Genomic DNA, 25,790 nt, shown 5'->3' with positions numbered 1-25,790 from the left:
GACAAATGATAAACCTTCAACAAAATGCTGGGTCATTCATAGGCGATGGAGGGAAGGCCACCGGGCTATGCTGGGCTCCAAGAAAGGATAGAATTGCATTGATCACCACACCCACAGTAACATACGGTAGTGATGCATTTGACGCTGAGAGGACGCGCAGACACCGGACGCCTCATCCCCCGATTTAGTTCGGGTAGGCAGGAGACTTAACTACGGTAAGTATAACAGTACGGGGGTGGAGACGGGCTTGGACTCTCTTAGTACTTTGTAGTTACTCGTCCACTGGTTAACCTATCCACCAGGCCACCCCGGTCTCAACCGTCAGTGGCTGATCGGGACGACGGGCGTGAGGTTATTTGCGACCGTAAAAAAAAAGGAAGAAAAAATCTTTAAAGCGAAAATCGCAATAAGCACGAGGCGTTGACGCGCAAGGGGCCAATATTCAACACATGACGAGAGCTAGGAATGAGGTGTGCGTCAACAGGTAATATCACGTTGTTGAGAACTGAGAAACAAAAGGAAGAAAGGGAACAGTTGAAAGGCCATTATCCGTGATTCTTTCCCTTGCCTCGCTCTTTTGTCCAACCTCCTCGCATAAGTTATTAAGAGTACCTCGCTCTTATTGCGCCACGCGTGATATGCGACTATCGCTACCCAGCCAGCGCCACACAGCTCCCCAATTATCCTGTCGGCAATCATCTGCTTCCCTTTTGACAGCAGTATCTTTGGACACAGCCTGATGATCAGCACTCATCTCTCCCCAGGGTTGAAAGACGATAACTTTCGTCAATTATCAAAACGCTGATTGGTGGCCTGGTTGCCCACCATGCCGACATGCCGTCGGTTGCGTCAATCTTGTGTCTCTAAACATATCGTGTCATATATGCCCCAAAATACCTCCATAGTCTGAGTCCATTGATTGACTGCATTTCCAATTTCCATGTCCAAGTGCTGGATATCCGGTCTGATCTAGAAGGTTTGAATAGTGCCTATTCAAACTGTCCAGCACATCTAAAGAGGGTAGCACTGATGGGTTTCAGTCAAAATACTTGACGAACCGATGTCTGTACGGTCAGCTGACTTCACCTTGATTCTAAACAAGTATTTGGAGAGATCCTTGTCGGATCCGTAAGATTGAATTTCCCATGTTTTCTTGTAAAATGTAACCCAAACCCTTCGGAGCCGTAATGGCTCGATGAACGCTAAACCTGGTATAAGGGCATCCTATCCGCGAAACGCCTGGCCATGCTTGCGAAACAACTACCTTATAAAATTGAGCCATGGAATTGCAGACTACCTTAGATAGGCCAAAAACAATATGCAATGCGTCGGCCGAACACGTTGCTTTTATATCGCGCCATCTCCAGCCTGGCGAACTTCTTCCCGGCGGATTTCTCGCTCCACCTGGGCAGTTCGATGCTCCCAGTCAGACCAGCACTCATTCCCAGCCAAGATCATGAGTTTGTACCATCGCTCAATTAGCGCCGCGCTCTTCCGTCGTAAATGTGCAATCTCCTGCAACTGCTCCATCTGCACCTCATTCACGCGGTCAATGCGAGGTTGAAGACCAATCATCGAAGTGGAAGCCTTTGCAGCGGGAAGCGGCAAGTCCCTAACTGAAGCTAATTGTGAAGCAGTAGTCGCATAGAGGCTTGCACATGCGAGGACTATCTGGCGGAGCATCGGATAACTCAATGTGGGCGGGGCTTCTTCTGATGGTGATGCTTGGAAAAGATCGGAATGTCGAGCCTCTAGAGATGAACATCTCATTAACATTGAGTGGAACAGGTCATTTAGAGAAAAGGAGTCGTACGTAGCTTGAGAATATCCCTTACCACTCCAGATCTGGAGGAAAGTCTTTCAAGCTCTTCCTCCAACGCCGACAGGCGGGAAAGGACAGTTCCATTCTCCTCCGTGTGTGCCGTAAGTCGCGCAGCGGGTACTGTGCCTCCACTGAGGACATATGAGAGGTTCTGGAGACGCTCCTCTAAGAGACCAATGGTCTCCAGAGTCATCAGATCTGGCGAAGGGTTATCTTCCTCCATGGCGATGTCCAAACTGCCCAGGATCTCTTGGCACGAATTGGCCAGATGAACAACCAAACCCCGGCGGAGAGATACAGTTTGCCCATCTAGGTATAGACAAAAAACCCCCACTGACCCGCTAAGATTAACTTAGAAGGGACAAATCTTCGGGTTGTCAAAGAAATTTACCGACGCACCGATAAGTGACACGCTTATGTCATCATCTGCCACATCTCATCTCGCCCTGTTATGATGTGCTCGTGCTCATTCCAGTAATCCTCCGCCTGATATCGTTCGGTTTAGCCCTTATGAATGCCTTCATGATGCTTGTCTAATACGCTAAGCATTCATGGACGTGTTTAGGGAATAATATATTCTTTTGTAGTAAATAATTCTTTATACAAATCTGTTGAATTGCCACCTTGTATCTTAATATGACCACCTATTCGACGCTCGAGGCTGCGCCTGAAAGCGATGGCAGCCGCCCGGTTAGTCCGATCTCTGTGGGAAGAGGCAGAGGGTATGTCTTTGATCTTTTCTGGTATGGGAATGTCCATATATCTTGCTGATACACATCAGATCGCGCCCTCGGCGTGCACCGAAAGAGAATGGAGTAGCCGGACAAGCCAGTTGGATCAGTAGTGTAATTAATCTGGTCAATACGAGTGAGGGTTCCCCAGATGGATCTTATGAGGCACAGCTGACTTTCCCCTTCAGTTGTGGGTGCCGGTGTCTTGGCTATGCCTCTCGCGCTTTCACACATGGGCATTCTATTGGGTGTTATTGTCATATTCTGGGCCGGTCTTACCTCAGGTTTTGGCCTTTATCTACAGACGCGGTGCGCGAGATATCTCGATCGTGGCTCCGCTTCATTTTTCGCCCTATCCCAGATAACATATCCGAATGCTGCCGTCATCTTCGATGCTGCAATTGCTATCAAATGCTTCGGAGTCGGAGTGAGCTATTTGATCATTATCGGTGATCTGATGCCCGACGTTGTCAGAGGATTCAATCCCAACGCGGGTGACATTGGCTTTCTGGTAGATCGCCATTTCTGGGTCACTGCGTTCATGTGAGTCTATCCATGGATCAAGGAAACTCGCGGGAATCTGCAATACTGATATTTGGGAAAGGCTTATTGTTATTCCGCTCTCATTCTTCCGCCGACTGGACTCCCTTAAATACACCAGCGTTATCGCTCTGATTTCTATCGGTTACCTCGTCATCCTTGTCCTTTACCACTTTATCAAGGGCGATACAATGGAAGATCGTGGTCCCATCCGGGGCATTCATTGGGGAGGCGCTGTCCCTACTCTCTCCAGCTTTCCTGTGGTGGTATTTGCGTATACTTGCCATCAAAATGTAAGTCTACTTTAGGTATATCTTAGTATGATATATCCTGACTGGAACGCAGATGTTCTCAATTCTCAACGAAATTCGCGACAATTCCCCAAAGTCAACAACCAGTGTTGTTGCTTCTTCTATTGGCTCTTCTGCGGCCGTCTACGCCCTCGTCGCTATCACAGGATACCTTTCCTTTGGAAATAACGTTCGCGGAAACCTCGTGGGAATGTGTACGTATTCCTGTATCGCGCCTGTCAAAGATTTTAATCTAACTGCTTTTAGATCCTCCGTCTGTCAGTGCCACCATTGGCAGACTGGCGATTGTGATCCTGGTCATGTTTTCTTATCCTCTACAAGTTCATCCTTGCCGTGCGTCAACCAATGCTGTTATTAAATGGAGGCCTGTCCGTTCCAATTCGGCTCTTGGGCACACGGATGGTACATCCCCTCGACGCGTGCCATTGTTGCCAAACGGGAGAAAGAACCAGCAAGGGAAGGCTGGAGATGGCATGAGCGATCTGCGCTTCGCCATCCTCACGACCGTCATTATTGTACTAAGCTACGTTGTCGCCATGACTGTTTCGTCACTGGAGGCTGTGCTTGCATACGTTGGCAGTACCGGCAGCACGAGTATTAGTTTCATCCTCCCCGGGCTTTTCTACTATAAGATCTCCTCGCCAGACTCGCCGCACCATCAGCGCCTAGTTAAGGAGGATGATGACGGCGCTTACGCGGAGGATGACCAAGAGGCTGGTGGCTTGCTCAGCGGTATCATCTCAAAGTCTGCGCACTGGCGCCATACTTTACTCCGGCGACTGAGTCTTAGTCTTGCCGTCTACGGATTCGTCGTTATGGTTGTCTGCCTAGTGACCAATACCTTCTTCATCGCCAGTCACTAGATTGACCCCTGGGGCACTTTGGCCCTATATTTACATCATGTGTGCTTTGCATTTTCTGCACATCTTTGGTAATTCTTTTGTATACCTTTATGTTTCATGACTTGGGACGATCATTTTTCATTTATTTTGGCATATAGATGTTGATTTAGCGACGTCCGGTCGGACTTTATATCCTTGTTTCTCATTTTTCCCTCTTCTTTCTTTGGACATACTTCAATACATAATGTACTACGATTTTTCCAAATTATTACTTGTAATGCACCCTCTTGATTCGCCATATTGTCAATTGTATTTGTTCAACCTCTAAACACAGAAAATCTCCGTAATTTAGCAATATACATATATTGTACAGTGACCGTGTCAAAATGCATAGACACTGCCTCAGTGAAAGAAAGAAATTTCCGGAAAACTTATATAAACGCCAGTTATGCAAAATGTGCCCAACGCGTCATCGTAATCCGACGACAAAAGAAATCACCAATTGAACCCGCCACTTCTATCTCCATTTTGATCCCATAGCTTGTGGATGCCGGATCCCCTTCTAATAGGCTTATGCTTCCGCAGCATTTTTACTTTGCGACTGACTCTGCTGGGTCTGTGTGAATTTCTTAGGCATAAGACCAATCTAAACCAAAGAGCATATTAGCCTTCTATCACTTCCCGCCCTTCAATAGCAGCATGGCTGGTCAATTTCGACGAACGCCATAAAAAGGAAAAGGTTTGTCTCAAAACATCCAAGCCTATCAGCCTAGAGTATCCCAGTAACACTCACCATCGTCAATAATCTCCACGCAGGATCAGACGGTTGCGCGCCAACACCAAGCCAGTACTTTGCCCGCGCGCGGTCCAATCGAATGTCCTTGAAGGCCTTGCCCTCACCATCAAGCGGCTCTTTGGGGATCGGGTCATAGGTGCCTAATATCGACGAGTGACGTGTAAGCATGAACTGCCCGAAAACACAGCGATTTGGAAATTGTGTTGTAGAAAGCGGCCCGTGCTTTCGGGCCCACCCAGCTGAGGAGCTATTCAAGGAGTGGAGAGAACGAGATTAAGTCGTACCTAGAACTTCGAGGGGCTTGCTATTTCTTGCTGTCCTGTTTTGTGAAAAGAGTCAGCGCTTGATGGATATAGATGTGTGCATTGGAGTGAAGCCGCTGAGAGAACGGGGTTGCAGGATCCAATTGTCCTTTGTCGGGACGCGAAATGGGGAGCGTATGTAAAGCAATGAGACGATTGAATAAGAGTCGTACCTTGCGTGAGCAACGACAATGTTGTAAAACGGCGCATTGCGCTTGCCAAAGCGTGCCAAACGGATTTTGACGACCATGGCGACGGTGGGATTCCAGGAGAGTCGTTTTCGTACAGAGGGCGGATAACTCGAATGTCAGAACCCAGCGGGGTTGGGGCAGTTGATTGATTTGCAGTATCGCGGTAGAACTGGAGGGTTGTGTCGTGAAACTAGAAAGACATGCACTGATGCTCCCTGATCCTCCAATCTCACAAGTCTGTTCTGCTCGAGATGCGATCTAGATTAGATGCTTTCCTTTGGACTTACTGACCAATCACACGGCAGAACTGTCGGATAGTTCTGGATTTGCGCTGTGGCCAATCATCGTTGTAATCCTTAGCGCAGCCGCAGAGAGGAATGTTAGGAGGGTAATCTGATGTGATGCGGGAGTTGCCGGTGGGGGCTTTGAAGAGTCGAGCCCCCGGCCCTCGAAGGGGCTGTGATGTAAACATGCGGAAGAGAGACTGTTTTCCTTAAGGCTCGCATAATTGTTGGTGGCGTTGATTATAATCTATATGACCTAGAAAAACTATTAGACTGCATTTATGCGTAAATAAGAAATACAGAAATTATGAGCATTGATATGGAAATGTGTTGATGCATGTGCTCGTAGTGGTGCCACAGGTATGACGAAATGGTGGTGTCCCCACGACTGACGCGAGATGCAACATGCGGAGCTTGCTCCATGCTTCTCTTCTCATAAACATACCTTGAAACTTACTTATGCCTTTTATTCTCTCTCGATCTACGACCAGATTACCGTTAAAAAGATTTACTCGCATTTTCACGATGTCGCTGAAAGTAAGTCATAGTAGATCTACTCTGTACCTTTATTTCTTGTATCCCGCTCCGCATACCCACATTATATGCTGTCAATGAAGCTTCGCATTTTGTTCCAGACAATAAAGGGTCTTGATGCAGAGGTGGGGATCGTGTGACTAACTATGGCATAGACGCTCTCTGCGAAGAATGCTTCTGAGCTCGACAAGGACCTTATGAGCTCTGGGGCCTTTTCCATCGATCAGCTGATGGAGCTGGCGGGACTGTCCGTTTCGCAAGTCGGTCGGTTACCATTGAACCATATGATCAGCCATAAATGTGAGAGTGTGCTGATAGGATTGATCAGTATATCACCTTCAGCCGTTGAGCAAGGGTAACAGAATTCTCGTTGCTTGTGGACCGGGAAACAACGGTAAGTTCCTAGTTGTACCTGATATTCTACACGTAGAGTATGCGTATTTGGCATTGAACCGATCGTTTTTCGATTTTTAATTTCAAACATCCAAGTATTTTTAAATCAAAGAATGCTAATTTCTTCAGGCGGCGATGGTCTCGTTGCGGCTAGACATCTCTGGCACTACGGCTATAAGCCTACCATTTACTATCCCAAGCAGAGCAAAAATGAGCTCTACCAGGTTAGACAACACATTGTTTTCGTCTCAATGACACAATGTCCGCATATTGTAGTCATTGTACTGATCAACTCTTACAATCCATAGAGGCTATGCACGCAGCTAAAGACCCTGGATATTCCATTCACGGAGGACTTTCAGTCTGCTCTGAAAGAAACCGACCACATTGTCGATGCAATTTTTGGTGAGTCCATCACAATATTATGAATATCCCAACCTCTCATCGCTCTCGAGACAAGCAATGCTTCACAACACACCCTGGGATATACTAATCCCAATGCAGGCTTTAGTTTCTCCGGTGAAGTCAGAGAGCCATTCCCCGCCGTCATTGAAGCTCTACGCGACACAAAGTTACCAGTGACTTCAGTAGATGCTCCCTCTTCATGGGACATTGAGGACGGCCCGCCATCATCTGGCCCCGGAAAAGGGTTCCAACCTGATGCTTTGATCAGCTTGACTGCACCCAAGCCCCTTGCGAAGTGGTTCAAGGGAAGGCACTTCCTAGGAGGCAGATTTGTCAGCCCGCAGATTGCGCAGAAGTATGATTTGGAAATCCCCAAGTATGAGGGATTAAGCCAGATTGTCGAATTGCCTTCGGGCGAGGGAAAGCTGTAAAGGCTGTGAATTTTGGAGGAGTTGTGAAGCGCATTCTTGCGTGGGAGCCTGGCGGTGAAGTCGACGAGGCAATTCAAAGCTGTGAAGCAGCCCGACTCCATGGGCGACATTACGGGCATATATATTGATGCCAATCATCACCCAACTGGTTTTCCTTCCTGGGTTCTACCTCTTTCTTACAAAAACAAAGCTTCTACGGACGTCTATATCTGGCCATAACTCAGAAGTGCTGCTTTCTCGCTCTTTGTTTTCTCCATACAAAATAATATAATGAATGATGACAAAGTTACCGGATTATACTAATATTTGGTCTTTCAGAAGATTGTGCGACTTATTCAAATGACTTCTACAACCAATTCCCAGATCTTGGATATAATGTTGGCTCAGCACGATCTGATGCAGAGACAGCTTGACGAGATGTCAAGAAAAAATGATGCACTTGAGATACGATATAACACGGTGGCCATGTCCCAAGCTTTTTTCATCGAGTCCTGACACAAAATTAAAGTCAAGTACATTGAAGAATTTGAACTTACAGAAGATCCTGACGTGTCCAGTGCCCAGACGTTTATTGAACCCTGATACATGCTGGTTGACGCTCTACAGCCCTGAGCTTGTTTTGCACGAGATAGTCAACGAGATAGTCGCTTGTTATTTACACGACAATCCGGTATGGTGTAGTGGCTAACATTTCGCGTTTTCATGGGTGTTCATTATCCAGCGCCGCGAGGCCCCGGGTTCAATTCCCGGTACCGGAATTTTCTTTCCTTTTTTCCCTCCTTTTTTTTACTCTTGGTTTATTTGCTGACTTGCGTCATCATGGAGTGGAGAATCCACATAAGTTGAGAGCCTTTTTTTTTGACCTGCAGTACTCTGTAAAAGCGTTCATATGTGCTAACAATGTCTCGTAGAAGTAGCCCGAGAGACGGCGGCTATAAAATAGACGAAGGACCTACCTTCCATTCAAACCGACCTTGATTGTTCAGCTTCTAAACCTAGTAACACAATGGATGGAGGGAAAAGAACTGCTCAGACTTGAATATGAAATCTATTACTACTATGGCGACCACAGAAACTAATGGGATCAAATTATTACGGATTGGCTTTGCAACCTGAGACCAAAGATGTGCATGCGGCATGCCAGGTGCTGTAAAGGCAATACGCAAGGCTTCAAAGAGGCATCACGAGAAGGCGAAGAGCCTGAAATATGTCGTCGAGCAGTACCGTGGCACTGGAAATATAGCCAAAAACGATGTGCCGTGGTTGGCTGCGCGGGAGCATTGTTCCTAGGCCGTCGATGTATTGTTCCAACTTCCTCCGCAGTCAATACATGTTGTCTCGTGGTTTAGATAAGTTTTTCTTATTTCCCACGTGTGCTGATTGGTAGATTGTTCCATTATAGTGATACCTACTGCGGCTGAATTCAAATGCTCTTGGGGATGGCGGAAATGGCCCCAGACGAAACAAAAATTGCCTCAAAATCAGAGAAGGCAGCCTGAACCTACTGCATGTTTGTTTACCTAAGAACTAAGGGCCATAATTGCCCTAAAAATGAATGGACTATATCATTTAATATATTGATTACAAAAATCTTCCAGGTCTTTTGGTCCAAGCTGAACTGTTTACTCGACCGACATCATCAATGCCACGCAGCCTCTTTTTCTGGATACAACAGTGATACTACTAGGTTTGGTCGAGACTCGAGACCATGCTGCTTGCAGCTCTTGATGGAGCGGATCTGTGTCATTGGCCGTTTGTAGCTTCATCTGTCGCTGCTTCCTGTCTTTGAGACCATACCGTGGAAGGCCCGAACGAGAGACTTGCAAGAGAGGAGAGATCATTGGAGGTATTCCAAACGGCTGGAGATAGAACGTACCAGCTCCTGCTTCCTTCCACGATTTCTCATCAGTTCCTTCCGGTGGTACATATTTGACACAGTGGCAAACGCTGTTTGTAAAACCAAATCTCGTGGGACTCTTTTCTTGCTGGCAACACCACCAAATAATGTATTCGAACGAACGAACCCGTTCAAGACGTGTCATTCGAAATGGAGCAAAATAGAGGTAGAATCTTTTAGAAAAGGTGCATTCAGTGGTAAGTATACTTCATTACAACTTAGGTTTACTGTCTTCTCTAATTCATTGACGACGTCTTCTCACTTCAGCATCATCAAGTCTCTCACTAACGTTTCACTTTAGTCTGATAAGAACCTACACAGCGCAAGTCTCCTTCATTCTTACTTTAATCTCAAAGAATTTCTCACTATCTTCTCACCAACGACAAGCAAATTTATATACACGCTATAATCTCAATTGAGCGACCGAGAGGCCTGTCCTTCCCCTCACTCCTTCGACTTCGGTGCGTATGGGTCGGAAGCTCTAGGGTGGAACAAATCCGACCTTATAATAATGGAGACCCTGATCTCGTCACCATCGTCATCCCATACATCTCCAAGGCAGGGAGACGGATGCCTATGCTGCCCATATGCAGAGTGCAACAGAGAATATGCTAGTATTAGTTCATTGTGCAAGCACTTGCTCAAGGAAAAGTCGAAACCATACAGTGCTCACCATGCAGAGATGCGTGAAGACGGGTGGCTCAATCCAGATGGGAATGTTGATTGTCATACTGGAGTGCATATGGAATCAAGAAAAAGATATTCCAACTCTAGATTTACATCTACGACCCAACATATCCAAGTTTTGTCACAACGCTTGCTGCTTCCTACAGGCCAGTCAAATATTGCAACTTTCACAATGCTCTATCAACTTATTCTCGCTCTTGCAACAGTATCAGAGAAAAGTGGCTGTTCGGACAGCCGCTACGGATATCATCATGATTGTGGCCGTCACGTTTCAGTACGACTTGCACATGGGAATTGACGTTTAACGTCAATAGTTGAACCGTCAAAAGTCCTATGTTATTGGATGATGCGTAACCCTTAAAAATACAATGACCATTTGAAAGACTTCGCGCAAAAGCTCGACCGTACTACAATATGAAACGAGCAATCACATCCAGCATCCAAGACTTCAAGCCCGCCAAATCTAAACACCACATCCAATCTCATACCAAATCTATCAATTTCGCAATCTGGGCAGGCCCGACTTTAAATTAATGAATTAAGGTCAAGGAGGCGCAGGATGAATTGTATATATTGAAGGGGTGGAACAAACACAACAGACATTTGTAGCAACATGTACAGCGCCTTATATCAACTTCGAAACAGTGGTGGCGACCTATTGTTGCATTCAGCCATCACAAAGAGCCGACAAGATGACAATCTACGTGACAAAACAATTTGGGGTGATCATGATAACATAGTCCGGGATAACAACAACGCAGCTCTTCAACGCTGGTTGACGCCCGAAGCAGGAGAAGGCTAAGCGATGGTCGCATCAGAGGTCGAAAAACATCTCTTCATCATGGACATCCTACGTGTGTTTTACAGAGCAGCCAGAATGTATTTTTATAACTGAAACAAGATCTTAGCTTCATGCAGAAGCTGAACAGGAATTGGAACCCGCATTATTAAAAACATAATAATACTGGTATGGCTCCGCCTGGATATCTATGACCCTTTGCAAATGCTAAGCTTCTATAGATCTCTTATAAGTCTGCAACCCTGGAAATCCCAATCTGGTCCAATCTCCAAGCTCATGCACTGCAAAATAACCGAGGGTTTTAAAGGACTCTCCGGTCTCAAATCAAGAAAAGCATACGAACAAAAGGAAGAACATACAAAAGTTCGAGGAAGAGCGCCGGTGCCATGCCTGGCGCGGCGGATCTTTCACAGAAGCAATTGATTGCTTTCTGCACTGACAAGAATGACCCCACTCAGCATGTGTGAAAGATATCCTTTCGGGACGCTTGTCGTGGAGCGGAAGACACGCCGTTATTTTCTTTGCAAACCTTGAGCTCATCGATCCAAAAAGGGGCTGCCTGGGTTGAACAGACGGCATCAAGTGTCCTCAGCTGCAGTTCTGCTACCATCTTGTGCATGGGATATCTCCTGGCTGGTCCTTCTTCCTCAATTTAGGAGCCTAGCTCTCAGTCGATACATCAGGTTCTTCCGTCAACACAGTGCAGGTAATATGTGCATAGGAACTATTAATTCCAGATTTCTCTCCCGTTCAAAGGGACAACAAGATAGTGCTCAGCCAGACCTTCGAAGAGCAATTATAACTCACGAGGGAGGTGATGCGTACCTGTTCAGACTGCCGTACTACGCTCAAATCTCATACATATTGCTAAGCATACAATTCAATTGTGATCCTAGGTCAGAGATAAAACAACGGTGTAGCGCTCATTTTCAGGAAAAAGTGGAAATTGCTCATTTGGGAAGGTCCAACAAATTCAGCAAGCATAATTATATTTGGTGGAAACACGTCGGATCATCCTACTTCAATCTACAGCTTCATATGCTAAGAATCCAATACTTCTTCATCTTTGACAAATCCTTGTGCTATAACGGCACATCAGGTCAATTGGGGTGGCATGGCAGCTCGGCTTTACTTTGACATGGCAGGTCTGAGAGAGAAAAGCCCTCCAACCACAACAAGGAACTAAGCATTGGAGTTCATACCCCATGCAGTCATGCTTTTCTTGCAAGGCCGAAAGATTACGCGTCTTGGCATTCTGGATCTTTCTTCATCATACTTGGTGTTATTTCCAAACGCGAACGCTCTGAAGCTGCCTCTAGGAGTGCATTATATAAATCTAATTATATTGCATTCTGCTCGTCCATTTCTTGTTTAAGAGCGATCATAACGACATATTTCTTGTCAAGTCGAAAGGTTTCCCTATGATGAGTTGTTTGACGACTTGGATGAAGCTTTCATTTTTCTATAGTTGTTTGCCGAAATTGTTGACATATTTCCAGATGTCTATTTATTATCTAGACCGAGCTTGAGATGTTCGTTAATTCCATTGCTTTGTATCCTGGTCTGAGAAGAATATGCCTCTTTATTATAATCTTCAAAGTACCTCCAGACTGTACATGTACTGTGGAGCAGGAAATGACAGTAGATGAGGGCAGCGTCACGGGAAAGGAACCAGTGGTCATGGGAGGAACCGATTAAATCATCAAGATCGGATTATTTGGGGGCTTTTTTTTTCGGGTTGCATTCAGGCAGACAATCATCTTTTTGGAGGAGGTCTTGATCTTGTTCTCCTGATTATCTGTTCTTTAGGCTTTTGAAAAGGCAAATCAGCTTTCTAAGACTACTAATTTAATAAATCCTTGCTGGATCCGTACTCTCGTTTCTCAGTGCCGAGCATTAGAGAATAATTGATGAAGCCAAGCTCGTCAGGGAAGAGACGGAAACAATTATTGACAGATATATTGAGATGGCAAACACCCAAGAGATTCTCGGCAGCAATTTTCAAGATATGAAGGTTGGAGATCGAGAACGACATGATACCTTGATGGGTTATATAATATATTACAGATGCCAGACTTCGCAGCATATTATTCTTCTTTCTTTATCTTGACCTTCCTCCAAAAGGAAAAAGAAAAAGAAAAAGAAATGAGAGGGCGGCTTCGCAATTTATTGTACATATGAACGTTTGCTGTGAGGTCACAATCTCCTACTTCAATAAATTTACCGGGTACCCATGTGCTGAACCCCTTGCCGCTCAGCCTTGCAGGGTCGAATCTAAATCTGGATCCTTGCACCTTCAACCTCACACACTTCATTCATTCAACACAATGAAATCATGGAATGTTTTAACCATCTAAGGCGCCTGCCTATCAACTTCCTATGTTCTTCATTTCCAACACTCAGATTGCCTTTAAGAAAGAATTTTACATGTCGCTCATTTTTGCGCCAGAGAGTACAGGAATTCCCTGAATTATTCGCATATACGTCTGGGCGATGGATGTTTGTCACCTTTTTTAACGCCTGTAAAAAAGACTAACACCGCTGATTTATTGCAATAGCTTCAATAATGAACTGAGACAATCTGAAAGAAAGCGTGTCTTTAATGTTCCTGAACTGAAGCGCCTTGCAGCTGCATCAATCGGCCAGAAAGAAGAAGATGTCGCTGGGTTCGAGAAACTTGCAGAAGGTGGGTTCAATCGGACATTTCGCATCTCCATGCGGGATGGCTTTCAATTTGTTGCTCGCATTCCATATCCAGTCACTGAGCCCAAACATCTGCTCGTGGCGAGCGAAGTAGCGACAATGGATTTTCTTCGCAACAACGGGATACCCGTACCGAAGGTCTACGGCTATTCCCCTGTGTCCACAAACACTGCGGGCACAGAGTACATCTTCATGGAGCTCGTTCGTGGGACAAATTTGAGTGATATTTGGTTTGATTTGTCTGAAAGCGACAGGATCAAAATAATAACTGAAATTGTTGAGTTGGAGGCCCGACTTTTCGATATAGGGTTTCCTGCAAGTGGAAGTCTATATTATACGGACGATCTACAACCTGAAGTCGATAAACCTATTGTTCTTAGCACCCATTCATCTGGAAAGGACAGTTTCTGTATTGGGCCTGATCTTACGCCTGGGTTATGGTATGGTAAGAGACTAAATCTTTCAGTTAATCGAGGACCATGTGAGTATCTAATTTCCAATAACCTTGTCATGTAAAGGAAATATATCAATTAATATTCAAAAGATAGAGATTGTACGGCAGCAATTACAGCCGGTGCCAAAAAGGAAATTGCTTACTTGGAAAAATTCGGGCGGCCGCTTCAGCCTTTCCAGCGTCTCCGTAGAGAGATATACAATTACCAGCCACAATCGCATCTCGAGCATATAGCAAATTTGAACAAATATCTTCAAGTTGCGCCTTATCTCGTACCAGAGAATGAACCCGCTCTCACACGTCCAACTATACGGCACCCTGATCTTCAACCGAGCAACATATTTGTCTCTGATGAGCTTGAGATCACCGGCTTAATTGATTGGCAAGGCTGCACAGTGCTCCCATTGTTTCTACAATGTGGAATTCCAAATAGCATCCAGAATTACGGGGACGACGTCTCAGAGTCCCTGAAATTCCCTGTTTTACCTGACAATTTCAACGAATTAGAAGAAAAAGAGCGACTCGAACAACTCGAGCTTTTACGAAGGCGCCAGCTACATTACTTCTACTTTGCGCTGACTTCGAAAATAAATCCACTTCATTACAATGCGTTGTCAGCTGATTTGAGCATACTGAGACGCAAGGCTTTCCACCACGCGAGTGAGCCCTGGGAGGGCGATAATGTGACTCTCAAAGCGGATCTGGTTCATGTGGCTAAGAGCTGGTCGAGATTTGTCAATTCAGCACCAAGTAAGACGGGTGATGCAATGCTTCCTTGCCCAATAGCATATTCAGAGGAAGAAATCAGCGAATGTTTGCGGCTGGATGCCGCAAAGACTGAAGCGGATGAGCACCTCCAGTCTTGCTGTGACGCTATTGGCGGCATTGGTCCCGAAGGATGGGTACCGCCCGACATCTATGACGAGGTGAAGCAACGGGAACAAAAGCTGAAAAATATGTTCATTGAACTTGCTGAGTCTGGTGAGGAAAAGTTGAGATTAGAGGAGAATTGGATTTTTGACGACTTTGATGAGGAAGAGTACATGTAATTGGTTGGATCTTGACTTCAGGAACTTATTTCTTTATTTCATTACTGTGTGTATAGCTGAGAAATGTACGGTAGAACAGCTGATACACAGCAGACAGTCATATCTTTCCGAACAGCCATTTTTTGTATCAATTACCCCCATTGACGTGTCGAATGTAGGGTTCAAACGGAAAAACCGATCTTTCAGGATTCAGGTCGGCATACACACGATCGAACCGTTTCTTCAAGATGCCTGGTTTCTTCCATTCGAATTCAGGATCACGAAGCCAAACCCGGAGAAGATGACGTCTAGCAAGGAGAGTCAGCAAACAGGTCAATTGCTCAATTCTTTTCTCTTCGAGAGACTCACTGTTTTTCCTTTGTGTCGCGGAAGCCGCCTCGCGCATGGTAAATGCTGAGGTTATTAGCATATTGAATGTCACCTTTGTGGAAGTTGAGAGCCAAGGCATATTTCTCAGCGGTAAAATGCAATGCATCTAGTGCTTCAGCTTGCGCCTCTGTCAAGGGTGGAATGTTCGCTGAGCGTGGATAGCCCCAGTATCCCGTAAAGCTACGACGGGCATATTGAATGATTAGTCGCTCAGGATGGTCGGATGTTGCTGGCAGATAAAATAGGACTGGGCGAGGAATATATGCATCACCATTTTTACCGAATCTACATCTCCGGCATTAGCATGGCTGCATGGCCAAACATATATGTAAAAATTATGAGTGCAAATACGCCGCCCACTTACTCATCAAACGCCCAAGGCTCAGCAAGAGTGTGGATAAGGTCTGGCCTTGATGCGGCAAGCACATTGTACACTTGTCCAGTACTTGCGAGATAACTTTCTCCTCCCTCGGCACCTTCACTCAAGGCAAAAAGTCCAATGACGTCGCCCGAGTCCGTATGAAACACTTGCTTCTCTGCTGTATAGACCGGCGCGCCAATGTCCTTGGCATCGACCGTTGAGCTCAGATCTTTAATATGGGCCAACACAACATCTGCCGGCTTTCCGTCCCAAGTGTTGTCCTGGCGGCCCCGAATGGGTGCCACATGAGACGAAATACCAGCATAGATGATAATATTCTCTTCTCGTGAATAGTTATCCACGGGAACACCGCGGACAACCTTGAAGCCATGTCCGTTGTGAATCTCCAGGGAGATTTCTCGTAACGTCGCATGAAGGTTCGGCAGGGGAAAGGTCTCCTGCGTGATCTCGCCGAGCGGCTTGTTCAATGCTGCATAAATCCCGATATTTTAGCTCATCAACTCTCCCCTAAGGTTTTCTGGTAAGGATAATGCTCCATACACTTGAAGTGCTTCACGGCTGCGTCAATTTCACCAAGGTCGGCCGGTGTCAGCTGGTAATTCCACTCATAGTGTTCCGCCACATTATTTCCATCCCATACAAGATCCGACTCTAGCTTCGCAGGGAATCCCTCTGGTAGAGTTTGCTGAAGCTTCTCAGTTGCGGTACGGCGCTTGGTCCGAGCTTGATATTTGTCGAAATCTGGGGTGTACGTGATATCGGGCTGGCCCACGGGACCGGCAGCGGCAGCCATTTTCAGGGTCCAATCGATTTTAACGTCGTCGCTTTACAGAAAGATTGTTTCTTTGTTTAAGATTCACTAAACATTTATTTCTAGGATGCTTTGATTTATCTACTTTCTTTGGTATTGACCTCCTTCCGACGAGTACTATTACTGACGGGATCACATGAGATTCCATGCTCGTCTCTCCGCAGTGATATTGTGCATTCATTGGTTGCCGACATCATGTTGTCATTGTGGATCCGAATGTTACAACTTTGCGACAAGAGCAATTCTAGACATCCACGGATCTCATTGACGAGCTTCTCCGGCCCGAGTCGCATTGTACTACGCTACCTATACGGAGTAATTCATTTATGATTACTCGCGTCAGCTTGGCGTCGTCTTGTCTCTCGCAGTCGCAATTTCTATCCGCGACCTGATTCGATCACGCCAATGAGACCACACCCCCAGCACTCTGAGTTAGAGTTCTCAGTTGACCCTTGTTTACTCTTAGAGGGGTAGGAGGCCACGCGATTCATTCTTCGCATTGCTTTTGACGCACGTTTATGGTGCAAGACCGCTGAATTACGCTATGATTAGCGACAGGGCATAGCTTGCGCATTGATACTTTCGAGTTTCATCTTGATTGTCCATATTGACACGGTGGGGTTTTTATACGAAGCACGCCATCATAGATGCGATAGCATTAGCTGTTATACACGAAGAATTTCCTCCAAACCACATGAACATGAAAGCTCATGATAATTTAGAATCCTATTTTCCGATAAGGCAGTTTGTTGGTCTTGATGTTCTCTATCAAATTGAAAATAATGTTTACGCGAAGTTATCGAGACTGGGAGCATCGTTAGCCAAGAATTATGATGGCGACTTTTTGAATCTCCAGAGCTCGATAAACTATCACTTCTTAATCTTCAACATGTATCACATATTTCCAACATCGAAAGCGCTGGAGTAGTCAAGGCCAATAAACTCAAACGAAAATTAGGTCTATCCGACTCCGTACTATTCTCAAGCGTCAAGGGAAATCACATCTTCTCCCATTCCGCAACTGGACATATCCCATTGGTCTTCATATTTGTGTTGTCCCCAATAGCTTCTCGATTCTTAGTCAAGGAGGAAGCAACTTCAGTCACATGTTTGATGCCGTTAACTTTATCAGTTCATATATTTAGCTGTCATGGTGACCATGTATGTCAGATGGAAACTTTCAAGGAGACAAAACTATAAAACCAGAGGAAATAGACTTGGAAACAGATACACATACATCTAATGACAAAGAGGGTGTGAAAAGGTGTTTGAAAGCACAGCTCAAGTCATCTAGGAGAGGGTCATACAGAATATTATATAGATTCCTTTTTCCACAACAAAAATATTTCTTTTCTGGCAATTATTTATTATACTTTATTCAACCCATCGAAATTACACATACTTTAACTGTAGTTACTGAGCTGCAAACCTATTGAGATTTATGGCAAGCTCGGCGAAATGAATCTTCGCCGAGGAAAGGGCTCGGTGTACAAACATTTCACCGAGCCCAAGTCTTCGGGCCTTTTCCTCCTTGAGCAGCCATCACAATGGCATATGACGAATCGTGGTCAAATGAAAACATTTTCACACGCCCTATTACATACTGCGACAGTCAGGTCAGATCTTGCATCAAATGGATACATACACATAGCTAAGCATACAACTAATTGTTCACTGCCGCACTCTTTTTTTTTGTTTTTAATAGCTGGGCGTTGAAGCGGCAGCGCCGACAATGGAAACGACATGCGTCGAAGAAATAAATTTCCATATTCTTAAAGAGTAATATAAATGTCAACACTCTCTTTTATTTTCATTTCCCTTGAATGTCCTTGTGGCTGTGAACATTCCGCCTGATACTTTACCTGCCTGCATCCTTCAAGTTTTCAACAAGAATGCCCCATCCTATAATCGACAACCCCCCAGCAGAAGGGGCACCTTACTATACACCAGCACAGATACCAGCCTCAGGCACAGCACTATGTGACAAGACAGGAAGAACATGCAACATACCAAAGCTCTTCACGCCCCTGAGCGTGCGTGGCATCACTTTCCAAAACCGCATCTTCCTTGCGCCTCTATGCCAGTACTCCGCAAAAAATGGCTACGCGACGGACTGGCACCTGGCTCACCTGGGCGGGATAATCCAGCGGGGTCCCGGGCTCGCCATTATGGAATCGACAGCCGTCCAGAGAGAAGGGCGGATCACCCCGCAAGACCTCGGGCTGTGGGAGGACGGGCAGATCGAACCGCTCGCGCGCATTGTCGATTTCGCGCATAGCCAGGACCAAAAAATCGGGATCCAGCTGAGCCACGCCGGCCGAAAGGCAAGCACTGTGGCCCCTTTTCTCTCTGGAAACGCAACAGCGGTAAAAGAAGTCGGCGGCTGGCCCGACGACGTGTTGGCGCCGTCTGCGATCCCCTTCAGTGACGCCTACCCGCACCCCAAGGCGATGAGCAAGGAGCAAATCGACGCGTTCAAGACCGCATTCGTGTTAGCGGCTCAGCGCGCCGTCAAAGCCGGGTTCGACGTGGTTGAGATCCATGCCGCCCATGGCTATCTCATCCATCAATTCCTAAGCCCGATCAGCAACAAGCGCACAGACGAGTACGGCGGGAGCTGGGAGAACCGGACGAGGCTGCTCCTGGAGATTGTCGACTTGGTGCGGGCAGCAATCCCACAGGATAGTCCGTTGTTTGTACGCATTAGTGCAACGGATTGGTTCGACGATCTCAAGGACGAGTTCCCAGAGAGCTGGACGCTCGCGGACAGCGTTCGCCTGGCGCCGATATTGGCCCGGCAAGGTGTGGATTTCTTGGATGTCAGCTCCGGCGGCGTGCACCCAAAACAGTCGACGAGTATCAAGTCGGGCCCGGGCTACCAGGCGCCGTTTGCGTTGGAGATCAAAAAGGCCGTGGGCGATAAGATGGTGGTCTCGGCGGTTGGAGGAATACGGACAGCCAGCCTTGCGAGAGACCTCCTGGACCAAGGCATTGATGTTGTCATGTGCGGTCGCTGGTTCCAGAAGAATCCTGGCCTCGTGTATGCATATGCCGATGAGCTTGGGGTTGAAGTCAAGATGGCAAACCAAATTGCATGGGGGTTCAGAGGCCGTGGTGCCGGGAAGCAGCATGGCAAGTAAATTGTCGATGCATAGCATGCTCCCAGAATCATGCATTATGTTGTAATATATCACAAATAAATTGTAGATGTAATAATCCCTTATAGGTAGTTTTGAGGCCTATCTCGAAGTCTAGCAAAGAAAGGGAAGACGATTTGATAGAGTAATATTGGATCTCAAGCTTTAATTTCTTAGAGGCCTAAGTTTTTTTAGATTCTTTAAGAGATATCAAGCCAGGTATATTTTTAACTCGTCCCAAGACTTGTCCCAAGATACTCTTTTATTTTTTGTTGAAACCAGCTTCTTACGAGCCATATATTTTGACCAAGAAATTATCAACTTTACTCAAATGTCTTCGTCATATGAATATTTCAATCGCATCCTATAATCCTACCTGTAGTAAAGTATCCGAGGCTTTAATGACTGTTCAAATCAGTAATCCATTTAAAACAATATTTCATGCAAAATGTGCCCCATTTCAAACTCTGTGATCCCGAGAATGCGTTTCAATCCACTCAGTCTGATTTTTAAACTCCACTCTCTCCTTGTCCACCAAGGACTTTAGACCGATCTCTCTCAACTCTTGAAAAAGAGCAACAGCATCATTGTAAAGATGATTAGGAGTCCATCCGTCCCTCGAAACAATACCTGCAACGGAACTCCAGAAATCTTGAACGTCATTCCAACCTTCACCGTCTTTCGCATGAGCGCAAACCTCATCCTCTGTAAAGTGTATAGGACATGGAAAGTCAAATCCCAATTCGTCCCAATACCTGAGCAAAATTAGCCACAAACACTTTGACAGCGAGATGTAACCTTTCACTCTCAACTCAGGTTCCCAGAATGGCCTTCAGATGGCATGCTGAACTTACCTCTCTACTCGGATCAAGGATTCTCGTAAAGGAAATATATCATCATCCCACGTGTCGCCAACAAAATGGATAGGATCGCATCTTGTTCGACCATGACTAAAGCGAAGAGCTTTGTTCAGCAGGGGCGCTTCCTTTGCGATTTGCTTCTCGTAGAGGTAAAGAATTATCGAGCTGCTCATCTGTCTCCTTATTTTATTTTTCTCATCCGGTTCAAGATCGTTGAAGTTGGCGGGAGCCTTTAAGATAATCTCCCCTTGATAATCAACCAGCCGGGCGTGGCGCGCACAAAGTATCAACGGTGCTGCCCACGTTCCTTGCCAATCGATCACACTGCAGATATGTCCCTGGTCCACAAAGATATTTGCTGAATGGAGGTCCGTATGCCATATATGAGGCGCAACAATAGCAGGATCATCCGGGAGGAGAAATGGGGCAGCCTCTAGGTACTTCTGAAGCAGCGAAAGGTGGCTATCGGGGGAATTTTGTGTCACAGAAGTTATCAATGGATCGTCCGGGGTTTTGGGAACCGCATAATGCTTAATCCATTGCAGCTCTCGACGAGCTGGCGAGGTGACGTAGTCTTGAGCACATTTCCCTTCGAAGAGTTAACGGGGAACTACATGGCGTGATGAGAAGGGAGAGAAATCATACACGGCCCGCGGTCAATATCCATCGTAGCCCGTTCGTTGTTCCAATAATCTCTCTCTACAACAGGGCCGATTGCAAAGCGACGCATCACAGTGTTTTTGACTTCTTCTGGCACATCGCTCACCACTTCTGCCATTGCAGCGCCTGGTATATTTTGGGTGGCGTAGTACAGGCTTCCGTATCTAGGTGCTGATTAGTGCTAGGAGATACGACCCAAGTTCACCGCGATGTCAAACCTATTGAACGATACGGAAAGCATTTTCTTCTCTATCGATACAAGGTCTTTCATAATCACTATCCTTTCTTCCAGAGAAAGGTCGTTCCATATATCGTCTAATTGTGTGCCACGGGCTTCTTCCATAATTATGTATTCAGAGCCAACGGGATTGTTTTTATCCGCATTCCACGCATACACTTTCGGAGTTGGGATTTCTAGCACACTGCGGGCCTGTACATGGATTAGAAACAGACTTGATGTAGACTCTGAGTCCCGTGAGAATCCTTACAAAATCCATCGTTGCGACTTCGGATGCCGTAGTGTAGTACTGCGGACCTGCAATTGGGTGGGGAATTCTCGCAATGACATTTGTTCCGTTATTCATCCGGAGTTTGAAAGTCTTGTTGAAGGATCCCTCGGCTAGTTTCGTGATTGCAATACATTCGTTTGCTCCAATGCTCTTTGCAGCAACTCTTTGAAGTTCCGGTACATTAAAAGCAGCGAATCGATCGCCCTTTTGCTTTTCTTCGTCCCAGAGCCAGCGACCACTGGTATAATGAAATAGTTCTGCGAATCGATGCTCGACACCCGCCGAACTCATTAGGCGTGTTTGCAAATGATAATTGTGAGCTGAAGGAGACTCCTGTCTCAAATACACTCCTGAAGTAGGGCTGTATAATAAAGCATTATGATGACGACGTCTTGTAGACAATATGCACGGTCGATATTTGCTGAGCGCGTAATGCTTAAGTCTGGCCGCTCTCTTCATGGTTGTATCTGACTAAGTTGGAAGAAAGGCAGGGGAAATGGATATCACTGAACAAGTATCTTCTGTAACACAATCACAAGGAGTCAAGGGCAAGGTTCACGATAGGTAAGTCTAGGATGCAGTGATATCGCAACCTGCCCAGGCAATGCTATCACCTCTAACATATCCACCGTACCTATTGCCTGTGCTTACAGTTACTTTGGAAGAAAAAGTCACTGCTCAGAAGGATCAAACGACGTAGGTTGATTATACCGGGGTAGTTCTCCACACTCGTCAACATTCAACGCTCGGACCAGGGGTTCTGGTGAGGTCTGTTACCGAGTCCGCTGCCTGTATGCTACTCTACGACCGAATGTATCATGGCGAACAGGAGCCATTTCAGACAAAATCGAAATTTAATAGTTCCTACATTTAGTTTGTTTATACATGTTACTTTCTCGTTTTGTGATAATACTTGTTTTGTAAAAGTAAATATAAAAAAATAGGGAAAAAAAAGGTGCGAAAAACGGTACGAATACAGCTACATATTTTGACGCAACGATGCTCAAAACAAGCCGCCTGGTTTCCTACTTCGTTAAAACTGAACACAACTCCTTTAAACACACAGACCGACCTCCAAAATGCACAGTGAGATGCAAATACAGAATATACAATGAATAAATGATGCTTGGAGAAAGAAAAGAGGAATGCTAATGCGATATGATCATGTAGTCAGAAAGATGAGAAAGTTTGTGGCGCCCGGCGATATATGCAAGAGAAATAGACAAAAGATATTGAGACATGAAGTCATGATGTAGATGTAGGGTGGTATCAAATATGGACATGTAGACAGAATGCCAATAGGCGACTTAGGTGAAACGCATTACACGAATGACAGAACGGCGATGCTATCATCATGCGACGTGTCTGGACAAGGTAAAAAAAAATGATGATGGATGTCAAGGCAGGTGCTTGATTTCGACATGTTCCATCTTGCCCATATGTACAGCCTTTTCGGCCTGGTCGGCGGCCACTGCGACGGAGAGATTTCGAGCGACATCGGTCTCAGCGGCGGGACCATCAAAGACAGTAGCAATCTCTTCAAGCGTGCGTCCCTTTGTTTCGGGAAAGAGAAAGTAAATTATGAAAAGCATGGCGACGAGACAACCGATGTAGACAAAGTAGAATTTCCATTGGATGGCGTTGAGGGCAATCGGGTTGACGTATTCTGTTTTTGGCAAAAGGTTGTTAGAAGCCGGTTGCAAATTATTCTCATCATTGGGTTCAAGGAAAAGATGGTGAAAGTGGAAGGGTGTAAGAGTGGAAAAACTCACGGTTGAAGAAACCAGTTCCGAAAACGACAGTCAAGTTGATGGAAAGACCCTTGGCACGCAGACGGAAGGGCAGGACCTCGACGGGGTAGGCGATAGATAGAGGTGTATAAGCAATGACGTAGAAGCCGAAGAAGACAAAGAGGAACGCAACCACGGCACTACCAGCGGCTTTGACGCCGTGTTCGGCGAAGACGGCGGAGAGAGCAGTGATGATGGTAAAGGAAATCAGCATGCCGACGGTGGACAGAAGCCAGAGCGGACGACGACCGAAGCGTTCAGCGGCCATGGCACCGCATGCAGCCAGTATGGCATTCCATATCTGCATACCGAGGTTGATAGCAGACTGAGAGACGGCATCCTCGATGCCGACGCTCCTGAGGATGGGGGTAAGGTAGTATGAGACGATACCTATTAAGCAGAAAAAGAATGATCAGTACGCGACTTCATTATTCTTGTTGCAGATCTTGGATACCATACCGTTTCCTGCCCATTGGATCATGACGCCAACGAGCACACAAATTGCAAATCGGTGAATATTGCCCTTGCTTTCGAAAAAAGACATGAAGCCCGAATTCCGAGCTGCCTCTTTCTCCTTTTCAATGACCTCGCAAATTTCTTGAAACTCATACTGTACAAGTTCATCATCTCGATCGCCATTGGCATGGTATTTGGCGAGAATGTTGAAAGCTTCATCTCCACGGTCCTTGGAGACGAGCCAACGTGGGGATTCGGGGATGATGAGAAGACCCAACAACTGTATACCAGGGAAGAATCCTTGCATGAGACAAGGCGCTCTCCAGGCCCAGTTGTTGTTGACAAAGAGGCAACCAAGAGTAATGACGGCTGAGAGAATGGAGCCCCAGAACCAGACGGCTTGGAAGAGGGCAGTGACTTGACCGCGCTGACGGGGATGCGCGATTTCGGTAGTCAGAGGTGGTGCCGCAGTCTGAGAGAACCCCAATCCGACACCAAGCATGATTTTGGTGCCTAGGAACGCCCATGGGCCATGGGTGAATGCCTGAATGAGTGCTGCAGCCACCATGATTGAAGATCCAATGGCAACAGTGCCTCGTCTTCCAAGCCAGTCACTCACGTAGGAAGCAGGGATAAAACTGGGCAGACCTCCGAGACTGATTCCAGCAATGATCAGTCCCAAGATGTTCTTGTCATCATAACCATGTCCAAGATCATCAGTGACTATAGAATGTTAGCAATGAAAAAACCGGAAAATCTTTCAGAAGAAGAAAACGTAGAAGAGGGGTCTTACATCTCTTCATGGCCAAAAGTCCATTCATCAAACTTCCGTCATAGCCATTGGCAGCGGCAGACGCAAACATCATCGCCACGCCGATATTGAGATGCCGAAGCCCTGGATCTCTTATCCAGTTCTTGTGCGTATTATTGCGAAGCGTCTTGTAGACAGCACCACCAGAGCTGCAGACAACTCCTGCAGGCCCACCCATGATGTCGACGAGAGGTAATGTATATTGAAGAGAGCCGGGAACGAAAAGAAGCCGTGAAGGAGATTGTATGAAGAAGTGTAAATCGTCAAACAGGTAACAGACGGAAGATGCAGCTCGATATAAGAGCAAAATTGTGTCTTGACCACAATCCAGAGAGAAATCGACAAAAACTACCGCGAAATGCCTGCGGTCTTTATAGACGCAAATAAAACCGCAAAGACAAGAAAGAAGCAGGAAGCCATGCCAATCCAGAGAAGCCCGTATACTTTTCCGCTGGATTGATTTCCGTCCCAAGCTATGAGCTTGGCTAGTCGATCTGTGAGTTTTGCTCGGATTTGATGAGGTGCAAAAAGCTGCATCTCGTGATGATCCAATGTCCAATGGACTGACATATCCGAGCGGTGGCTTCGCCCGCATGGGTGGTCCGCGGGCTAGAACCTACCAAACCTCAACCGGCACTGGGGGTGGCCACACGTTGCTGAAAAGGGTAATCCCCACACGACTTGAATTGGGTGCCCCAGATCCAGGAGCTGAAGAGGTAGCCATGGGGAATGCGGGGGGGTTTCCTCTTGGGCCAACCCTCTAGTTCGAGCCCTCGTCTGGCCAAGTTGACATAACTTGGGGAGACGGGTGTTGGTTCGGTACGCCAAAGAGTT

At 46.2% G+C, this 25,790-nt stretch overlaps 9 protein-coding genes and 1 non-coding gene across 10 annotated transcripts; 5 read left to right on the top strand and 5 right to left on the bottom strand.

Moving 5' to 3' along the window:
• Nucleotides 1–1,142: 1,142 nt before the first annotated feature.
• L228DRAFT_247491 (hypothetical protein) lies at nucleotides 1,143–2,154 on the bottom strand. Its single transcript, XM_018332652.1, has one exon. It carries the CDS (start codon nucleotides 1,774–1,776, stop codon nucleotides 1,348–1,350), a length of 429 nt encoding a protein of 142 aa, XP_018188596.1. The 5' UTR covers nucleotides 1,777–2,154; the 3' UTR covers nucleotides 1,143–1,347.
• A 125-nt stretch (nucleotides 2,155–2,279) lies between these two features.
• Nucleotides 2,280–4,590, top strand: L228DRAFT_247489 (amino acid transporter). The gene is made up of 6 exons (XM_018332651.1): nucleotides 2,280–2,544; nucleotides 2,604–2,689; nucleotides 2,742–3,096; nucleotides 3,158–3,386; nucleotides 3,439–3,598; nucleotides 3,651–4,590. The coding sequence occupies exons 1-6, from the start codon at nucleotides 2,459–2,461 to the stop codon at nucleotides 4,265–4,267; spliced, it is 1,533 nt and encodes a 510-aa protein (XP_018188595.1). The 5' UTR covers nucleotides 2,280–2,458; the 3' UTR covers nucleotides 4,268–4,590.
• On the bottom strand, nucleotides 4,540–5,764 carry L228DRAFT_247487 (ribosomal protein S16). The gene is made up of 4 exons (XM_018332650.1): nucleotides 5,518–5,764; nucleotides 5,327–5,361; nucleotides 5,040–5,182; nucleotides 4,540–4,892 (listed from the first exon to the last, which is right to left on the bottom strand). The coding sequence occupies exons 1-4, from the start codon at nucleotides 5,592–5,594 to the stop codon at nucleotides 4,818–4,820; spliced, it is 330 nt and encodes a 109-aa protein (XP_018188594.1). The 5' UTR covers nucleotides 5,595–5,764; the 3' UTR covers nucleotides 4,540–4,817.
• A 580-nt stretch (nucleotides 5,765–6,344) lies between these two features.
• On the top strand, nucleotides 6,345–7,582 carry L228DRAFT_238925 (meiotically up-regulated gene 182 protein; the record flags this gene model as incomplete). Its single annotated transcript, XM_018331096.1, has 6 exons — nucleotides 6,345–6,356; nucleotides 6,509–6,617; nucleotides 6,682–6,747; nucleotides 6,876–6,970; nucleotides 7,055–7,151; nucleotides 7,251–7,582. The coding sequence occupies 6 exons, from the start codon at nucleotides 6,345–6,347 to the stop codon at nucleotides 7,580–7,582; spliced, it is 711 nt and encodes a 236-aa protein (XP_018188593.1).
• A 666-nt stretch (nucleotides 7,583–8,248) lies between these two features.
• L228DRAFT_t72 lies at nucleotides 8,249–8,340 on the top strand. The gene has a single exon. It is a non-coding gene; the product is annotated as a tRNA-Glu (tRNA).
• Nucleotides 8,341–13,274: 4,934 nt separating this feature from the next.
• Nucleotides 13,275–15,235, top strand: L228DRAFT_141932 (kinase-like protein). The gene is made up of 3 exons (XM_018329181.1): nucleotides 13,275–13,464; nucleotides 13,524–14,149; nucleotides 14,213–15,235. Exons 1-3 carry the CDS (start codon nucleotides 13,301–13,303, stop codon nucleotides 15,169–15,171), a joined length of 1,749 nt encoding a protein of 582 aa, XP_018188592.1. The 5' UTR covers nucleotides 13,275–13,300; the 3' UTR covers nucleotides 15,172–15,235.
• On the bottom strand, nucleotides 14,836–16,816 carry L228DRAFT_220669 (Clavaminate synthase-like protein). The gene is made up of 4 exons (XM_018330249.1): nucleotides 16,463–16,816; nucleotides 15,905–16,391; nucleotides 15,520–15,825; nucleotides 14,836–15,458 (listed from the first exon to the last, which is right to left on the bottom strand). Exons 1-4 carry the CDS (start codon nucleotides 16,713–16,715, stop codon nucleotides 15,299–15,301), a joined length of 1,206 nt encoding a protein of 401 aa, XP_018188591.1. The 5' UTR covers nucleotides 16,716–16,816; the 3' UTR covers nucleotides 14,836–15,298.
• Nucleotides 16,817–18,625: 1,809 nt separating this feature from the next.
• L228DRAFT_283095 (FMN-linked oxidoreductase) lies at nucleotides 18,626–19,873 on the top strand (the record flags this gene model as incomplete). The annotated part of the gene is made up of 1 exon (XM_018336075.1): nucleotides 18,626–19,873. The coding sequence occupies one exon, from the start codon at nucleotides 18,626–18,628 to the stop codon at nucleotides 19,871–19,873; it is 1,248 nt and encodes a 415-aa protein (XP_018188590.1).
• Nucleotides 19,874–20,230: 357 nt separating this feature from the next.
• L228DRAFT_283094 (phosphotransferase family protein) lies at nucleotides 20,231–22,228 on the bottom strand. Its single transcript, XM_018336074.1, has 5 exons — nucleotides 21,879–22,228; nucleotides 21,609–21,820; nucleotides 21,376–21,554; nucleotides 20,725–21,319; nucleotides 20,231–20,625 (listed from the first exon to the last, which is right to left on the bottom strand). Exons 1-5 carry the CDS (start codon nucleotides 22,188–22,190, stop codon nucleotides 20,331–20,333), a joined length of 1,593 nt encoding a protein of 530 aa, XP_018188589.1. The 5' UTR covers nucleotides 22,191–22,228; the 3' UTR covers nucleotides 20,231–20,330.
• Nucleotides 22,229–23,296: 1,068 nt separating this feature from the next.
• On the bottom strand, nucleotides 23,297–25,134 carry L228DRAFT_268397 (putative transporter; the record flags this gene model as incomplete). Its single annotated transcript, XM_018335125.1, has 4 exons — nucleotides 23,297–23,565; nucleotides 23,672–24,079; nucleotides 24,149–24,868; nucleotides 24,939–25,134. 4 exons carry the CDS (start codon nucleotides 25,132–25,134, stop codon nucleotides 23,297–23,299), a joined length of 1,593 nt encoding a protein of 530 aa, XP_018188588.1.
• Between the last annotated feature and the right edge of the window lie 656 nt (nucleotides 25,135–25,790).

Source organism: Xylona heveae (genome assembly GCF_001619985.1).
Source record: "Xylona heveae TC161 unplaced genomic scaffold L228scaffold_5, whole genome shotgun sequence".
NCBI lineage: Eukaryota > Fungi > Ascomycota > Xylonomycetes > Xylonales > Xylonaceae > Xylona > Xylona heveae.
Note: the sequence above shows the minus strand (reverse complement) of the source record. Positions and strands in the feature narration are given on the sequence as shown.

What these genes read in the sequence shown, in the direction of transcription:
- L228DRAFT_247487 (XM_018332650.1), bottom strand. Translation starts at nt 5,594, where the DNA reads ATGGTCGTCAAAATCCGTTTGGCACGCTTTGGCAAGCGCAATGCGCCG. An exon ending in CAAGCCCCTCGAAGTTCTAG is followed by an intron (nt 5,183 to 5,326) that starts GTACGACTTAAT and finishes CGTCGATATTAG; the next exon opens with GCACCTATGACCCGATCCCC. An exon ending in CGTGGAGATTATTGACGATG is followed by an intron (nt 4,893 to 5,039) that starts GTGAGTGTTACT and finishes TCTTTGGTTTAG; the next exon opens with ATTGGTCTTATGCCTAAGAA.
- L228DRAFT_220669 (XM_018330249.1), bottom strand. Translation starts at nt 16,715, where the DNA reads ATGGCTGCCGCTGCCGGTCCCGTGGGCCAGCCCGATATCACGTACACC. An exon ending in AGCCGTGAAGCACTTCAAGT is followed by an intron (nt 16,392 to 16,462) that starts GTATGGAGCATT and finishes GGATTTATGCAG; the next exon opens with CATTGAACAAGCCGCTCGGC. An exon ending in CGCGACACAAAGGAAAAACA is followed by an intron (nt 15,459 to 15,519) that starts GTGAGTCTCTCG and finishes TCTCCTTGCTAG; the next exon opens with ACGTCATCTTCTCCGGGTTT.
- L228DRAFT_283094 (XM_018336074.1), bottom strand. Translation starts at nt 22,190, where the DNA reads ATGAGTTCGGCGGGTGTCGAGCATCGATTCGCAGAACTATTTCATTAT. An exon ending in AAGTCGCAACGATGGATTTT is followed by an intron (nt 21,821 to 21,878) that starts GTAAGGATTCTC and finishes ATCCATGTACAG; the next exon opens with GCCCGCAGTGTGCTAGAAAT. An exon ending in GGATATTGACCGCGGGCCGT is followed by an intron (nt 21,320 to 21,375) that starts GTATGATTTCTC and finishes AACTCTTCGAAG; the next exon opens with GGAAATGTGCTCAAGACTAC.
- L228DRAFT_141932 (XM_018329181.1), top strand. Translation starts at nt 13,301, where the DNA reads ATGGAATGTTTTAACCATCTAAGGCGCCTGCCTATCAACTTCCTATGT. An exon ending in TATACGTCTGGGCGATGGAT is followed by an intron (nt 13,465 to 13,523) that starts GTTTGTCACCTT and finishes TTATTGCAATAG; the next exon opens with CTTCAATAATGAACTGAGAC. An exon ending in TTCAGTTAATCGAGGACCAT is followed by an intron (nt 14,150 to 14,212) that starts GTGAGTATCTAA and finishes AATATTCAAAAG; the next exon opens with ATAGAGATTGTACGGCAGCA.
- L228DRAFT_247491 (XM_018332652.1), bottom strand. Translation starts at nt 1,776, where the DNA reads ATGTTAATGAGATGTTCATCTCTAGAGGCTCGACATTCCGATCTTTTC.
- L228DRAFT_247489 (XM_018332651.1), top strand. Translation starts at nt 2,459, where the DNA reads ATGACCACCTATTCGACGCTCGAGGCTGCGCCTGAAAGCGATGGCAGC. An exon ending in CGTATACTTGCCATCAAAAT is followed by an intron (nt 3,387 to 3,438) that starts GTAAGTCTACTT and finishes ACTGGAACGCAG; the next exon opens with ATGTTCTCAATTCTCAACGA. An exon ending in CGGAAACCTCGTGGGAATGT is followed by an intron (nt 3,599 to 3,650) that starts GTACGTATTCCT and finishes AACTGCTTTTAG; the next exon opens with ATCCTCCGTCTGTCAGTGCC.